The 17,763-nt window shown below is 40.9% G+C and overlaps 1 protein-coding gene across 1 annotated transcript in view; it reads right to left on the reverse strand.

Annotated features, from left to right (window-relative positions):
• Window positions 1-17,763, reverse strand: part of METTL25 (methyltransferase like 25) — a 106,331-nt gene that overhangs the window by 59,628 nt on the left and 28,940 nt on the right. Inside the window, exons 3-4 of the mRNA XM_077807710.1 lie at window positions 13,951-14,051; window positions 2,595-3,236 (exon numbers count right to left, since the gene is read on the reverse strand). Coding sequence (XP_077663836.1) covers window positions 2,595-3,236; window positions 13,951-14,051 — 743 coding nt within the window. The remainder of the gene's footprint in view (window positions 1-2,594; window positions 3,237-13,950; window positions 14,052-17,763) is intronic.

Below are 17,763 nucleotides of genomic sequence, written 5' to 3' on the forward strand. Positions count from 1 at the left end.
AACAAGCTATAAATGGTTAATTTGCTGTGAGATTTAAATATACAAGCTCATGGAGACTCCTGGTGTCCTGTTCTGGAAATTTATTGAAGAACACCAAAAGCATTTCAGTGCCAACAAAGTGTGAGAACCTTTCCTATAAACAAATGCGTGGAGTGTTCTCTGTATCTTTGTTGGAATTGTGAGGCTACTCTAATTTTTCCTTATTATCCATTCCTTTCCTTGGCAAGGAGCAAGCAGAAGCCCAGGACCATTAACTGAACTTGAGCCACTTGCATGGCAGTGCAGAGACCTATCACCAAATGACCAGCAATTCTCTTTTGACCTTTTTCTTTCCTCTTCTTTTTTTTTGTTTTCTTCAAAATTTTCTACCTTAACTTGCATGACTGAATGGACCCACGACACTGCTGCTACTTTTCAATGCCTCAGCAGACATTGGCAATAATTTCCACCTGTGACTGAAAATCAGTGCTGCTTGTGACTGCTGTTTCTCCATCTGTTTTGTTTGCTCTGACTCTGCAGTATCTCTCCTCTCTAAAGAGCCCAACCCAGAGTCCCTGAAGTCAATGGGAGTTTTGTCAATGACTTCAATGGAAGAATGATCAGAGCCTTAGTTATGGATAATATACTCTTCTTCTCTCTCTCCCCATTTCCTGTATTCTTCTTCCTCACTCTCCTTTTGTCCCTTTCTTTTATTTCTCCATCCCAGTTATCCTTTGTCTCACTTCCCACCATGATACTTCTCTCCTTCCTTCCTCCACTATACTGTCCGTCATCCCTTTTTTCCTCTCTTTCACCCTCACTTCTCTCCCTGCTATACTTCTACTCCATTCCAAATCTCTCTGGAATTTTCAGCCTGTAAGAATTAAGTGCCCTCTGTACAATCCTCTTTCCTTAGTAGACTCTATAGTGAAATAAGCACTCTTCAGTACTTCCTCCCTTAATGGTAAAGAGCCTTAGAAGGGCTATGGGGACTAGTAAAGGATGGAAATTCATGCCCCTGCAAGAACAGCATTAAACCTGCAGGCTGGAAAAGTTGAACAAATTCTCCCAAAGGAAAGATGGTGGAAGATGGCCACCAGATGCGAGAGACCTAAAAACCATATTAAATATGAAGATTCTGTTAAAACAGTCCAAAAGCCAAATTTTTTCTGAGTTATACTATTGTGATCTACCTACTTCAATTCCCCTTTTGTAAACGCCATTATTGGTGTAACTGAGAGCAGATTCCGATCCCTTACACAGTGGATCTATCTAACAGAATTCATTAATTCAGCATTAGCTCTGGGCTATACACAAACATATATTCAAACCCTGATACTGTTTTAGCGATTCAAATTAATTTTAAAGTTTTGCCAAATAAATCAATCAACACTGCAGTTTTTCTCCAAACTTTCTCAGTGTTTAGGAATATAGGCAGTCCTCGAACTTATGACACAATTGGTTCCTGAAAATTGTGTCTTAAGTCAAAAATGTCATAACTCAAATTTCCCATAGGAACAATGTTGGATCAAGCATCAGAAAGTCAAAACCAAGTCACAAAGTTGAAACACGATGACAATTTATGAACGCCGTAAGTGCTGTTTGTCATAACTCGAATGTCATAAAGTCGAGGACTGCCTGTACTGCAAAATCAGTTGATTGTTTTAAAACAAAGTGTTAATCACTTGTAATGAAGTTTTTAAAAGCCTTTTAATAGTACAATTTATCACATATCCTGCCAGGCAGTACTGTTTACTATTTGTAGCAACCATAGTCTGGCTTTGCTTCTAAAAATGAAAGTAGGGGCCTGATCTCTGTTCATCTCCATCTTTTGCATTTATTTACATAAGTGCAAAGAGAGCACCTGGATGTAAAACACAATCATTCTTACTTGGTAGCATTTTCTTTGTGCTAACTTTGTACCAGTGTAAATGATTTCATAAGGTACAGGGAAACTGAGATCAGGCTTCAGTTGTTCAGTCGATTATTAAACTATCATTATCTTTAAGTCCGAAAATCCAAACTGTAAAAAAATGATGCTTATAAATAAAATTATTTGGCAAGTCCATAAAAGGGGTTATTATACTGTACCATATAAAGTATTTCATACCTAAATTTCAATTTCAGGTTACGTACATTTTAATTACTAAATAACAATAATTTCACAAAAGTTGTTTTTAATGCAAAATATATTCTCTTGAATAACGTGTAAATATAAATTACTCTCCTTGTAATTTCATGTGTTATATGTAACTAGAAAAGTAAAGCTACAGGACAGTTGATGAATATCATTGCACAGTTGCTGTTAACTTTGTTTTAAGTGGTAATTTCAGCCACTACATAAGTAGTGCTAAGTAGTGCTTAATTCACCTAGCCAAAAGTAGACCAGCACATCTTCTGAAATAGGAAACAAAAAAATGCATCAGTAAGAAATGATTATGCAAAGTGGGTGTGAAGTGTTACCGAGTCAGAATTCTCCAGTCACACTGCTGACAGCATTCTACACCCAATTGGCGATCACTTTGCACAGGTGAAAATGTATACACAAGGTGCAAAAGCAATGGCGAATCTGACACTGGTACTTCAAAAATAAGAATACTAATAAGTGAAATAACCTCCAGATCCGTAATGATATCACGGAGTTCTGTTTCTGCAGTGACGTATGAGGTCAATGGCAAATAAATGTTTGAGTCATTTGACTTGCTTGCTTTGGCCTTGATGGAAGCCATTTTTCTTTGCTCTTTTTCCTCTTCACAGAGCTCCATGTTACATTTAGATGAAGAAACAGCTTCTACAGCATCAGCAGGTAGAATGTTTAGAAGAGAAAAAGCATTTTCAGAAATTTTGTTCCCGTCAGACTGTGTCTGAGTCACCAAATGAGGTTCAGTTTGTTTGCCAGTTTTCAACATAGCAGAGTCTGTGAAAGCACCAGTAATTTCCAAAGGAACAGAATCTGAGCTAGCCGTCTGGTCTTGACTTAAAGGACTGTTGTTAGTACTTAAAAGCTTTTCATTGATATTTGCTCTACATTTTATTTCATCTTGCACTGCCCTATCCTTTGGCTCTTCCAACACTTGGCCTCTGACATTTGCTCTTGCCCGACTTTGATAAGCTCCCCAGTGTTTCTTCAATTTCCTGTTCCTTTCATTAGCTCCATAAGTGTTGGCGTTTGAGGAATCAATTCCATAAACCTTTAGATTATATTGCATGGATAAAAAGGAGCTTAGGTAGCCTTTTCCAGAGCCCAGGTCAATCACCTACAGTAAAGATAACAGAATGAATTAAAAATAGCATGTACCATATTAATGAACAACAAATAAGACATGTTTCAAACACATGGTAATAAAAAACATTTCCCTAAGAAAAAGAAGTATAGATTTCATAATTTACTTAACTTTTATTTTGCTCAGCTTCTGGTTTTAAAATACAAATATGTTAAAACTGGTTTAGTTCTATCACAGAAACACAGTCAATGAAATAATCATGACTTTCAGCCTCCTGACTTTTCTAAGTCTTTTAATGTACTTTTGTGCAGAATTTCATTTTGTTTAAAAAAAAAGTAAAATCAAAAATTAATGGGCCATATTCTCAAGTGTAGCCACTTTGAGCCACTGCTGGCAGACCTGGGAAACTAAGTCTGTGTAACCAACCCAAGGAAGATCACTTCAAGGTAAGGGTGATCTTGCATTGACATATTACAGATGCCTTAGGTAGGAGCTTGCATGCCATACACCTTTCCTGATGTCCGCTGATGAGAAGAAAGTTGGAATGCCTAGGTTTTCAGTTTCTTGTAAAAAGAACAGGAGTACTTGTGGCACCTTCGAGACTAACAAATTTATTAGAGCATAAGCTTTCGTGGGCCACAGTCCACTTCATCGGATGCATAGAATGGAACATATAGTAAGATATATATATATACACACATATATACAGATAAGTTGGAAGTTACCATACAAACTGTGAGAGGCTAATTAGGGTTAGGTAATTAGGGCTAATTAGCCTCTCACAGTTTGTATGGTAACTTCCACCTTCTATCTTACCTCCACCATCTTACTATATGTTCCATTCTATGCATCCAATGAAGTGGGCTGTAGCCCACGAAAACTTATAATAAATTTGTTAGTCTATAAGGTGCCAAAAGTACTCCTGTTCTTTTTGCAGATACAGACTAACACAGCTGCTACTCTGAAGCTTCTTATAACTGTAAGATAGTTCCAACCCATGGCTGAGCCAACATAATGCAGTGAAGCAGTGCACATAATAGCAGCAGGAACAGGACAGAAAGTAAGAACTTTACACAACTTTGCACAACCTCGTGTCTTGCACTATGTGAATTTTGATTGTACATGAGGCCCCAGCCCAGTGCTTGATTTCGGAGTAGGTAACAGAGAGCCACTTCTTAACAGAATGGAGACTTCACAAAAATTTCCTTTGATCCAATATCTGCTAAGAATTATATGGACTATATAAAAAACCTTGTGTGTTAGGTATATGCTCCTGAATAGCTTGATCCAAGGATTTTTGGACTCTAATATGTCTCATTTGAACATCTGCTCTGATTTTATGCCAAACCATGTGAACAGGCATAAAAGGTTTCACCCAGGCTTAAGATGAACTGCACATACTTAGTTACCAGGCAGTACCTTTGAATTCAGCAAGGCTGGAATAAAAAGGACAGTTTTATTTTTTGAAGTCCCGAGGATGCTATAATTTTTATTCAAGCCAAGAAATCCGAGAATTAGTAACCCAGGTATTTTTGGATAAAAGTCAAGGAAGGGACTACACAGAGCAGAGAGTATTTATGATTCGGGTAAAACTAATTATGGACTGAATTTATGACTCAGAGATATTATGCAAGGATTAAGAGTATGTTTTTTTTTTTTTCCTATTGCTTTCTTTCTTTCAGTTTTCTCTATGTTTTCCAACTTAATCCTTAAATTCTTTGGGTGACATGTGTCTACACACACTTTTGGTGGAAGAGAGATGAGATAGACTTTGGCTGTAACTTTTGTAATAATAGTTCACTTGCCACCCTCTCCACCATCACACCAGATGCCTCCCACAAAGATCTAAAAGAAAAACAAGAAAGGAACATGTGGAATGTTTTTGCCAGTTAGTTAAGAAATAATGACAGGATGGAATTCGAAGATAGATAGATATTATTGTAATGCAGAATGTGTCATGATTTTACCCACACCCCAACCTTCAGATAGCATTTGTATTACTATTCCTATGAAAGGAACTAAGTGGACATACATTCAGATTGTGAATTGTTCAGAAACCTATTATCATGACCTCTAGTGGCTGTAAAGATGTACAACTGTTTTGACAAGATATTTTCCTTTATTATCTAGTGAAAAAAACATACAGATAAACACCATATACTTTTAACATTTGTGGTTTTTGTCAAGTGAAAAGAAAATATAGATTTAAAAATAGGCAGTGATTATATGCTGAAACAAACATATTGGACTAAATTAATCCCTGCTGTAATTCCATATAAGGAAAGATACTCAACACACTATGATATACATGCCAAGCATGAACTTTTATAATGAAATTTCCGTGACATAATAAACTACAAAAGCTCTGTCCATATTGGGCTGGGTACTATGTTTAAACATAGTTCCTGGCCCAATACAGGCATGGACATCATTTTCCAGAAGACTGTGAGCATTTCCCAGCATCAAGCCTTGAATGAAATACATAATGAATGCAGAATTAAATCTTATTTGTTTCATACACTGAATGAATTTGTTGTGCATACTGCATCTTCCAAGGAAAATTTTACAAATATGTGTAAAAGAAAACAAGAATTACACTAGCTTATTTTCAGAATGAAACAAAGACCTTTATATAAAGTTCCATTTGTATGATGTTTCAGTAACGGTGTGTATTAGGAACAATACTAAAATGGGGTAGAAAACTTTTTTTTTAAGTAACAAAACTTTAAAGCTCTTGTAAAATGTTTTAACTCAAACAGTTAACTTGAAAGTGATTACAATAAGCATAACATTTCTGCTTTCATACCCATTTTACTATTTGTTATAATACATAATAAAGCACCACAAGAGAACAATATCCTCTACCACCCATTATACATCACAGATACGGAGGTGAATCTAAGGGCACTTTTCAATCCTTCAGTGATCTGTAATTTCTGAAAGAAACACCCTGAGGACAGCTGTGCTGTTGTAAAACATGTGTTGTGTTTTCATTGCTCTATATTTTTTAATTAAATGTTATATATATTTTGTTCTGTCAGCAGGATTGAAAGAAATCAATAAGGAAAAAACTCTCCTAAAACTTTACAATTCATATTATTTTTTAAAGTTTAAAGGTAACTAAAACAAAAGAGGTTGCTTTTTAATAACTAAAAAGGAGAATTTAAAAAAAAAATGTAACTGGAAAGCTCTTTTCATATATTAGGGATTTGTAACTGAACAAATAAATACTGTTAAAGTATATGACTGAATGATGGAATAAAGTTAACATAAAGCCATCTTTCAGAGTAACAGCCGTGTTAGCCTGTATTCGCAAAAAGAAAAGGAGTACTTGTGGCACCTTAGAGACTAACCAATTTATTTGAGCGTGAGCTTTCGTGAGCTACAGCTCACTTCATCGGATGCATACCGTGGAAATTGCAGCAGACTTTATATACACACAGAGATCATGAAACAATACCTCCTCCCACCGCACTGTCCTGCTGGTAATAGCTTATCTAAAGTGATCATCAAGTTGGGCCATTTCCAGCACAAATCCAGGTTTTCTCACCCTCCACCCCCCCACACACAAACTCACTCTCCTGCTGGTAATAGCCCATCCAAAGTGACAACTCTCTACACAATGTGCATGATAATCAAGGTGGGCCATTTCCTGCACAAATCCAGGTACTCTCACCCCTCACCCCCCCTCCAAAAAACACACACACACAAACTCACTATCCTGCTGGTAATAGCTCATCCAAAGTGACCACTCTCCCTACAATGTGCATGATAATCGAGGTGGGCCATTTCCAGCACAAATCCAGGTTTTCTCACCCTCCCACCACCATACACACACAAACTCACTCTCCTGCTGGTAATAGCTCATCCAAAGTGACCACTCTCCCTACAATGTGCATGGTAATCAAGGTGGGCCATGTCCAGCACAAATCCGGGCTTTCTCACCACCCCGCCCTTTTTTTTTTTCCCCCCGGTGACACACACACACACACAAACTCACTCTCCTGCTGGCAATAGCTCATGCAAACTGACCACTCTCCAAGTTTAAATCCAAGTTTAACCAGAACGTCTGGGGGGCTCGGGGGGTAGGAAAAAACAAGGGGAAATAGGCTACCTTGCATAATGACTTAGCCTCTCCCAGTCTCTATTTAAGCCTAAATTAATAGTATCCAATTTGCAAATGAATTCCAATTCAGCAGTTTCTCGCTGGAGTCTGGATTTAAAGTTTTTTTGTTTTAAGATAGCGACCTTCATGTCTGGGATTGCATGACCAGAGAGATTGAAGTGTTCTCCGACTGGTCTATGAATGTTATAATTCTTGACATCTGATTTGTGTCCATTTATTCTTTTACGTAGAGACTGTCCAGTTTGACCAATATACATGGCAGAGGGGCATTGCTGGCACATGATGCCATATATCACATTGGTGGATGTGCAGGTGAACGAGCCTCTGATAGTGTGGCTGATGTTATTAGGCCCTGTGATGATGTCCCCTGAATAGATATGTGGGCACAGTTGGCAACGGGCTTTGTTGCAAGGATAAGTTCCTGGGTTAGTGGTTCTGTTGTGTGGTATGTGGTTGTTGGTGAGTATTTGCTTCAGGTTGCGGGGCTGTCTGTAGGCAAGGACAAGCCTGTCTCCCAAGATTTGTGAGAGTGTTGGGTCATCCTTTAGGATAGGTTGTAGATCCTTAATAATGCGTTGGAGGGGTTTTAGTTGGGGGCTGAAGGTGACGGCTAGTGGCGTTCTGTTATTTTCTTTGTTAGGCCTGTCCTGTAGTAGGTAACTTCTGGTAACTCTTCTGGCTCTATCAATCTGTTTCTTCACTTCCGCAGGTGGGTACTGTAGTTGTAAGAAAGCTTGACAGAGATCTTGTAGGTGTTTGTCTCTGTCTGAGGGGTTGGAGCAAATGCGGTTGTATCGCAGAGCTTGGCTGTAGACGATGGATCGTGTGGTGTGGTCAGGGTGAAAGCTGGAGGCATGTAGGTAGGAATAGCGGTCAGTAGGTTTCCGGTATAGGGTGGAGTTTATGTGACCATTGTTTATTAGCACTGTAGTGTCCAGGAAGTGGATCTCTTGTGTGGACTGGACCAGGCTGAGGTTGATGGTGGGATGGAAGTTGTTGAAATCATGGTGGAATTCCTCAAGGGCTTCTTTTCCATGGGTCCAGATGATGAAGATGTCATCAATATAGCGCAAGTAGAGTAGGGGCTTTAGGGGACGAGAGCTGAGGAAGCGTTGTTCTAAATCAGCCATAAAAATGTTGGCATACTGTGGGGCCATGCGGGTACCCATAGCAGTGCCGCTGATCTGAAGGTATACATTGTCCCCAAATGTAAAATAGTTATGGGTGAGGACAAAGTCACAAAGTTCAGCCACCAGGTTAGCAGTGACATTATCGGGGATAGTGTTCTTGACGGCTTGTAGTCCATCTTTGTGTGGAATGTTGGTATTGAGGGCTTCTACATCCATAGAGCTCTCAAAAATGGATACTCTCATAAAAAACCAACCTTCCACACAAACTTCCTCGTGGCTGGATTTTACTAAAACTAGACAAGCCATTTACAACGCACACTTTGCTTCTCTACAAAAGAAAAAGGACACTAAACTTTCTAAACTACTACATGCTACAAGGGGCCACAGCAATGGTTCCCTCAACCCACCTAGCAATACTGTTAACCTGTCCAACGATACTCTCAGCCCAGCAGAAGCAGCTGTCCTATCTCGGGGCCTCTCCTTCTGCCCCTCCACCCCCACAAACATGATACAGTTCTGTGGTGACCTAGAATCCTACTTTCGACGTCTCCGACTCAAGGAATATTTCCAAAATACCTCTGAACAACATACTAATCCACAGAGGCCTCCCTACCAACACTACAGAAAGAAGGATTCTAGGTGGACTCCTCCTGAAGGTCGAAACAGCAGACTGGACTTCTACATAGAGTGCTTCCGCTGACGTGCACGGGCTGAAATTGTGGAAAAGCAGCATCACTTGCCCCATAACGCAATGCCATCCACAGCCTCAGAAACAACTCTGACATCATAATCAAAAAGGCTGACAAAGGAGGTGTTGTTGTCATCATGAATAGATCGGAATATGAACAAGAGGCTGCTCGGCAGCTCTCCAACACCAGTTTCTACAAGCCATTACCCTATGATCCCACTGAGAGTTACCAAAAGCAACTACAGCATCTGCTCAAGAAACTTCCTGAAAAAGCACAAGATCAAATCCGCACAGACACACCCCTGGAACTCCGACCTGAGATATTCTATCTACTACCCAAGATCCATGAACCTGGAAATCCTGGGCGCCCCATCATCTCAGGCATTGGCAGCCTGACAGCAGGATTGTCTGGTTATGTAGACTCCCTCCTCAGGCCCTACGCTACCAGCACTCCCAGCTACCTTCGAGACACCACTGACTTCCTGAGGAAACTTCAATCCATCGGTGATCTTCCTGATAACACCATCCTGGCCACTATGGATGTAGAAGCCCTCTACACCAACATTCCACACAAAGATGGACTACAAGCCGTCAAGAACACTATCCCCGATAATGTCACTGCTAACCTGGTGGCTGAACTTTGTGACTTTGTCCTTACCCATAACTATTTTACATTTGGGGACAATGTATACCTTCAGATCAGCGGCACTGCTATGGGTACCCGCATGGCCCCACAGTATGCCAACATTTTTATGGCTGATTTAGAACAACGCTTCCTCAGCTCTCGTCCCCTAAAGCCCCTACTCTACTTGCGCTATATTGATGACATCTTCATCATCTGGACCCATGGAAAAGAAGCCCTTGAGGAATTCCACCATGATTTCAACAACTTCCATCCCACCATCAACCTCAGCCTGGTCCAGTCCACACAAGAGATCCACTTCCTGCACACTACAGTGCTAATAAACAATGGTCACATAAACACCACCCTATACCGGAAACCTACTGACCGCTATTCCTACCTACATGCCTCCAGCTTTCACCCTGACCACACCACACGATCCATCGTCTACAGCCAAGCTCTGCGATACAACCGCATTTGCTCCAACCCCTCAGACAGAGACAAACACCTACAAGATCTCTGTCAAGCTTTCTTACAACTACAATACCCACCTGTGGAAGTGAAGAAACAGATTGATAGAGCCAAAAGAGTTACCAGAAGTTACCTACTACAGGACAGGCCTAACAAAGAAAATAACAGAACGCCACTAGCCGTCACCTTCAGCCCCCAACTAAAACCCCTCCAACGCATTATTAAGGATCTACAACCTATCCTAAAGGATGACCCAACACTCTCACAAATCTTGGGAGACAGGCTAGTCCTTGCCTACAGACAGCCCCGCAACCTGAAGCAAATACTCACCAACAACCACATACCACACAACAGAACCACTAACCCAGGAACTTATCCTTGCAACAAAGCCCGTTGCCAACTGTGCCCACATATCTATTCAGGGGACATCATCACAGGGCCTAATAACATCAGCCACACTATCAGAGGCTCGTTCACCTGCACATCCACCAATGTGATATATGCCATCATGTGCCAGCAATGCCCCTCTGCCATTTACATTGGTCAAACTGGACAGTCTCTACATAAAAGAATAAATGGACACAAATCAGATGTCAAGAATTATAACATTCATAGACCAGTCGGAGAACACTTCAATCTCTCTGGTCACGCAATCCCAGACATGAAGGTCGCTATCTTAAAACAAAAAAACTTCAAATCCAGACTCCAGCGAGAAACTGCTGAATTGGAATTCATTTGCAAATTGGATACTATTAATTTAGGCTTAAATAGAGACTGGGAGAGGCTAAGTCATTATGCAAGGTAGCCTATTTCCCCTTGTTTTTTCCTACCCCCCGAGCCCCCCAGACGTTCTGGTTAAACTTGGATTTAAACTTGGAGAGTGGTCAGTTTGGATGAGCTATTGCCAGCAGGAGAGTGAGTTTGTGTGTGTGTGTGTGTCTCCGGAAAAAAAAAAAAGGGGGTGGGGGGGTGAGAAAACCTGGATTTGTGCTGGAAATGGCCCACCTTGATTATCATGCACATTGTAGGGAGAGTGGTCACTTTGGATGAGCTATTACCAGCAGGAGAGTGAGTTTGTGTGTGTGTGTGTTTTTTGGAGGGGGATGAGGGGGTGAGAGAACCTGGATTTGTGCAGGAAATGGCCCACCTTGATTATCATGCAGATTGTGTAGAGAGTTGTCACTTTGGATGGGCTATTACCAGCAGGAGAGTGAGTTTGTGTGTGGGGGGGTGGAGGGTGAGAAAACCTGGATTTGTGCTGGAAATGGCCCAACTTGATGATCACTTTAGATAAGCTATTACCAGCAGGACAGTGGGGTGGGAGGAGGTATTGTTTCATGATCTGTGTGTGTATATAAAGTCTGCTGCAATTTCCACGGTATGCATCCGATGAAGTGAGCTGTAGCTCACGAAAGCTCATGCTCAAATAAATTGGTTAGTCTCTAAGATGCCACAAGTACTCCTTTTCTTTTTATAAAGCCATCTGTATTTCATATTTAGTGACATACGGTATAGCTGCGTTTTTCATTAAAATCAATGGTCCTAAGTTATTTTTTTCAAAACAACCACCAAAAGAATCAATTCTTTGGCCAAAGATGCTTGAAACCAACAAATGTACATACTCACAGTTAAAAATACGCATCTTTTATTGTCAATTGTCAATCAAATAAAGACAGAGTGCTGGCTGATTGCAACAATTGTACCAGGAATCAGAGTTAGCACAGTGAGGTGGTTCCAATCTTTTATCTCGGGATACGTCTATATTTCAAGCTGGATGAGACAGACCCACACTAGTGCTGGTCGAGACAGCACACTAAAAATAGAATATAGTAAATGGTAATGCAAGCAATGGTAAGGTTTAGCTGCCCAAGTACGTTCCTAGTGTGTCACATGGGTATTTACTTGGGGCGGCTAGCCCTCCTACCACAGCTTTATTTTTAGCATGCTAGCTCTCATCAAGGTAGCATGGGTATGTATCCTCAAGCTGGCATTTATACCTCTAGCTCAGAGCATAGACATACCCATAGAATGACAGGTTTCAGAGTAACAGCCGTGTTAGTCTGTATTCGCAAGTGAGCTGTAGCTCACGAAAGCTTATGCTCAAATAAATTGGTTAGTCTCTAAGGTGCCACAAGTACTCCTTTTCTTTATACCCTTAGAATATATGCAGAAAGCTGTGGTGGGCAACTTTTCCTTTCCTCACCTACTAAGTCCCACAAGTATATATGCTGCATACTATTTAACATCTACACGTCTACCCCGATATAACGTGGTCCTCGGGAGACAAAAAAATCTCATCATGTTATACCGAACTTGCTTCGGACCCCTGTTCCTTGTTCCCTGACCGCCCCCTCCAGAGACCCCAGTCCCTAATTACCCCCGGGACCCCACCCCCTACCCAACCCCCCTACTCCCTGCCCCTGACTGCACCAACCCTGATTCACATCCCCCGCCCCCTGATAGGCACTCACTGGCAGTGGTGGGAAGCAGAGCAATGCAGTCCCGGCCTGCTCCACTTCACCACCTCCAAGCCGTGGCGCTCTGCTTCCCACTGCCGGTGAGTGTGGGGAGGTTGGGGAAAGGACGCCTGTGTCACTGGTGGGGTGAGGGGAACGGGGTGTTGGGGAAAGGTCCCGCACTCACCGGAGGCAGGAAGCGGAGCGCCGCGGCTGGGAGCTGGTGGAGTGGAGCAGGTTGGAGCTGGGCTGCTCCACTTCCGCCGCTGCTGGTAAGTGCGGGGGGGGGCGGTTCCCTTCCCCCAAGCTCCCTCCCCTGAGCGACATAGCTGGGGCCGGGGCGAGGGAAGCAGAGCGGGCTGCTCCCGGCTCCCCGCTAATCTCTCAGGCCACTCTGGGACTGTGGGGCCCCCAAAAGTGCCCCCTCACAGCTCCTGCCTCCCAGACCCTGGGGCGGGGGGAGTCCCTGACCACCCCATAGACCCTCTGCCCCTTATCCAACCCCTCAGGCCCGGTCCGGCCCAGCACCCTTAACACGCTGCTCAGAGCGGTGTGTCAGAGCTTTACCACATTGTATGCGAACCCGCGTTATATCGGGGTAGAGGTGTATATGAAATTGCTGAGCGTCCATCATATCCATGACCAGACTGCTACCAGGGAGTAGAGGAGTGGCTGAAGTCACTTTGACCTGCTGCTTATGAGTCTGGAACCAGGAACAGTTGGACCAACAAGGCTCACTCACCAAATGAGTGTTTTGTATCATGGTGGATGGCACTAAAGAGGGGGGAAATTCCAATTCTTTAGTGCAAAAATAGAAAAATTTACATTTAAAACTTGTGAGATACTGTATTCTGTTTTATTTGCTATTTTTATGAGCCTAATGGAATGTAGAGAATGAAGTTCTGCTTCCCTATTCGTTACTGTTCTCGTCTTATCACTACCGTACAAGGAACACAACATTCCTGGCAACATGCAGTGCAGCTTTTAACTGCTCAGCATATAAAATCATGACTATTTTTCATGATTCATAATTCTAATAATAACTGGAGAGGTTATCTGCCTGAAGCTAACAATGGGGTGGGTAAAGAGCCCATCAGCTTTGCTCTAAGGCTTCCCCTTCAGTCACTATTACTAAAATGAAAAATAAAATCCACATTAAGTATATATCAAAATCTAAGATTTGAACAAGATAGAAAAGATGAGCCAAGTATTTGTAAATTATATGGTAATACACACTGAAAAGTACATTCTTACCTGCTTTATACCACAAAAATTTGCAATGCTGTCTATCAATTCTGACATTTTCTGCACTTCATGAGATTTCTTATTATTCATAAACTCATCTGTTTTGATTTCTGAGAGATCAGAAAAACAGAAATATTAATACAATTCAGACTGTCTGGCCTTCATAGTCCTCAGATGAGTCAACATCTATCCATAAATATATATTTTAAAAAGTTCATATCTGAATATATCGGTGGTTTTGGACTGCAGCAGTTTTGTTTTCACTAAGAAGTTGAAAGAATGCTCTTATGATTATACTTCTGAATCAGAGATGATTTAGTGAAACTGAACAACATCAGAGCAATACCGGTAATATTGTAAGCAATACTAACAAAACACAGAATAAAATATCTAGTATGACAAAAAATTGCTACTATGAAATGTGATCTCTTATTCCTTCCTCCCCACAGGAATTTAGTTTAGCTCTTTTTCATGTACTTTACTACAACTACATTTACCTATACTCAGAGGAAACATAAAGGCAGTGTTGGGAAACATTCTCACAGCACAGTTTGCTGATTCTGGCACTTTAAAATGATGATCACTCTATTAATTCTGCTTGTTTGCTGATCATCTCACAATAGACACACTTCAAGCCATTATCAGTTATACCGAGGAAATGGAGGCAAGAGAAGCACAATTCTTTACCTGCTCCCCATTTGTTGCAAGGGGTAGTAATTCACTACTGATCCTTACCAACAGAGTACTACCCTCACACTGGCTCAGCTGTCCTGAGGGGACAGAGCCAAGGCCCACTCCCTGACCATTTGCTTGGGGGATGGGATAAATAGCAGGCATACAACACCTGCTTATCCCTGCTTGCCCAGACCCAAGGACTAAGAGACTTTGCAGGAGATAGCTGTGCGTATAGAGGGGAAAAAATGATACCTGCAGGCCCACCGGCGGGGGCGGGGCCTGGATACTTGTCTGTGTGGAGTCACACATACAGAGACATAAAATACTTGTGAAGTAAGATATGCAGAACTGAACCCTGAGAGCACACTTACAGAACAGAAAACAAAACATAGGACAGTTAGAGACACTTTTCTGCATAACTAGTCAGATTAATACACCTTCCTCTTTCCTGCATTTCCTGCATTACTGTCTTAATTTGTCCAGAAACTGATAATCAGACAATAACTACGTTCATTCCTTAATCACATCATGCTGGGAACAATGCCCAATGCATTACTTATTTATAAAAGGTTGAACTGAGTTCATGAGAATCCTAGAGTTTTCCCCACTTTCTCCAAGATCCATAGGATCTCTGCATTTTTAAAACATCTGGTTCTGTATAACAAACTATTATGACAATACTTTGAATCTAATATAGAATCTATGAACAAACAAAAGAAAATCATAAACTTTAAAATTAACAAACAAAAGCATATGGGAGAAACCAATGTTTGTCATTTCATTTTTACTGTTTTATTGAGGACTTCTGAAGGTTCTCATTAAATGTAAAAATACTTGTTACGGCCCAGATTCTCCTAAAAAACCCAAAATTGTAACCATTCCAATTGAGAACTTTTAGGGTTCTTCCCCCACACGAGCATGGTGCTGACGTAATCTTATGCTGAGAGATGAGATCTTGCAGCTTTTCTACATCTTCAGACAGGTTAGGATCTGAAGTGGGGTGGGGGTGGGGTTGGGAGGGGGGCAGCAGAGAATCACAGATACCAAAGTATCAGGATCTTCATTTCTGTGATTTTTAGAACTTTTTTCCATTTCAAAGACAACTTTCCCCAAATAATATATATTCTATTTCCCTGTTCAGATAAAATCCTTTGTTGACAAAAATTTAAGTTTTTCCCAAATAAGGGAAATATTGGGCAAATCTTGCTCCAAAACCAGCAATATTGTTATGAAATATACACCATATACTACCCCATGCACTTCAGTATAAATGTCAAAGCCCAGATGGGGGCATTTAAAATATTAAGTGAGCAGAGTCTGAGATCCCAATGCTTAAACTGAATTGAAGCACTTTTGAAAGCAAAGAGACAAATCCTGCAGGTAGGCTGATTTACACCAGCTGAGGTTCCAACTCAAAATTAATGTCTTTTTCTACCTACACATGTATAAAAAGTGCTTATCATCATAGTTACTAATGGTCCATAAATGTCTTTATGTTCATTCTTCCCACTTTTTCCAGTCTGTCCACTGTGCTTACTCATCAGCATATGACCCAGAACATAGGGGAAAACGTGGAAAATGTAAAATTATTAGTTTAAATATTGGGTTTTTGTAAGGATTTTTAGTGACTGAAGGACTTTTTCCACTTTTCAAACATGCTGTTATAATAACTGATATACTGCAGTCTAATGAAAAAACATACAGATAGAGCCAGTGGAATACTGCAGGGGAAAACTGCAAAGTTTGAGGAAATCTGCAGGGAATTTTCCAGTTTAAAAAATAAAAGTCTTTCTTTAAAACACTTTTGCAATGCACTGTGCTGTTGTTCCCTCAAGATCTTGCTCATAATTACTCACCTAATTTAAGTGGCTATGCTTTTAGTCTCTCTTTAAAATGTGAATAGCTGACTCAAGTAAAAATTAGTAATTTTAGAAACAAAGAACCCTCTTCCTGAAAAAAGCTAAGACTCATTTATTCTCTGAAACATTCTTCCTACAACATGCTAACAACAACCTAAGTGTGATTTGTCTTATTTTGTACTGAAATGTATCTGCTGTACCTCTAGACTGTAAACTCTTTGGGTGTAAGAAGCTGTTATTGGTTTGGAAAACGACATTAATTGTACGATGCAATATACATCTACAACTCCTACCTCAGTAATTAACAGACATATATTATCCCACATATTGGTCAACTGAATTGCATGTTGAAGACAGGACATTTTGTGAAGTTCTCCTTGAAGAGTTTCCTAGGCAGTGTTCTGATAGAGAGCAGGATTTGTGCACCCTCACCTCCTGTGGAAAATGCAGAGGGTTTGACCCTTGAAACCAGCAGTTGTCTATATTCCTAAACGAACTTCAGGATCCACACAGGCTACGTCCATCTACACAGAGGCCATGTTCCTGTATACCAGCTTCTCCTCTTGGTCAGCACAGCTTCTGCAGGAGTCAGGTTGATGATGGAATTCCCTGCTGTACTGGCTGATGAACCAGAACCTCTGCTAAAGAAGGGTTTTGTGGAGATGCATGGAGGGGAAAGGTGGGCAAATTTATATTGACTAGGGCAGCATTAATTTGTGGAGGGTAAAATGACATCTCTGGGTCCATTTCTCCAGCATGCTGCCCTTCCTACATTCAGACCCTAATCTCCTACCAAGAGGAATTCTCCTGTTCCAAATCCCCTCCTCTGGACCAGGATCTTTTACATTCCACACCCTGAGGTCAAGGAAGCTGGAGATCTGATATGGCCCACAATAAGCTATGCCAGGAAGCAATGGAGAACCATGCTAAGACCTGGATTCAGAATTGCACTCCAAATGGCCCTGTCCCCAATATAGCTTTTAAGCCCTATTAAAGATTTAAGGATTGGATTTTCAAAAGCACTTTAATGACCTGGTGTGCTCCTTTTCAAACAACCCACCCTAAAAGTTGTTATTATTATGTGTATCCATATTACAAGGTTTTAAAATTATTTCACAGGTTAGAGAACTCTGGAGGTGTTTCTGTCTCTCAAACATCTTTTTCTCATGACAAGGAACATTACAAAAGACATTGGAACAATAAATGGAATTATGCTGAAGAATAATTTTGCATAATATAATTGACATTTTTTCTTTGTATGTAAGGCCCTCTTTAAAGATTCTAATTT

The sequence above is a fragment of the Eretmochelys imbricata genome, chromosome 1 (assembly GCF_965152235.1).
Source record: "Eretmochelys imbricata isolate rEreImb1 chromosome 1, rEreImb1.hap1, whole genome shotgun sequence".
Classification (NCBI taxonomy): domain Eukaryota; kingdom Metazoa; phylum Chordata; order Testudines; family Cheloniidae; genus Eretmochelys; species Eretmochelys imbricata.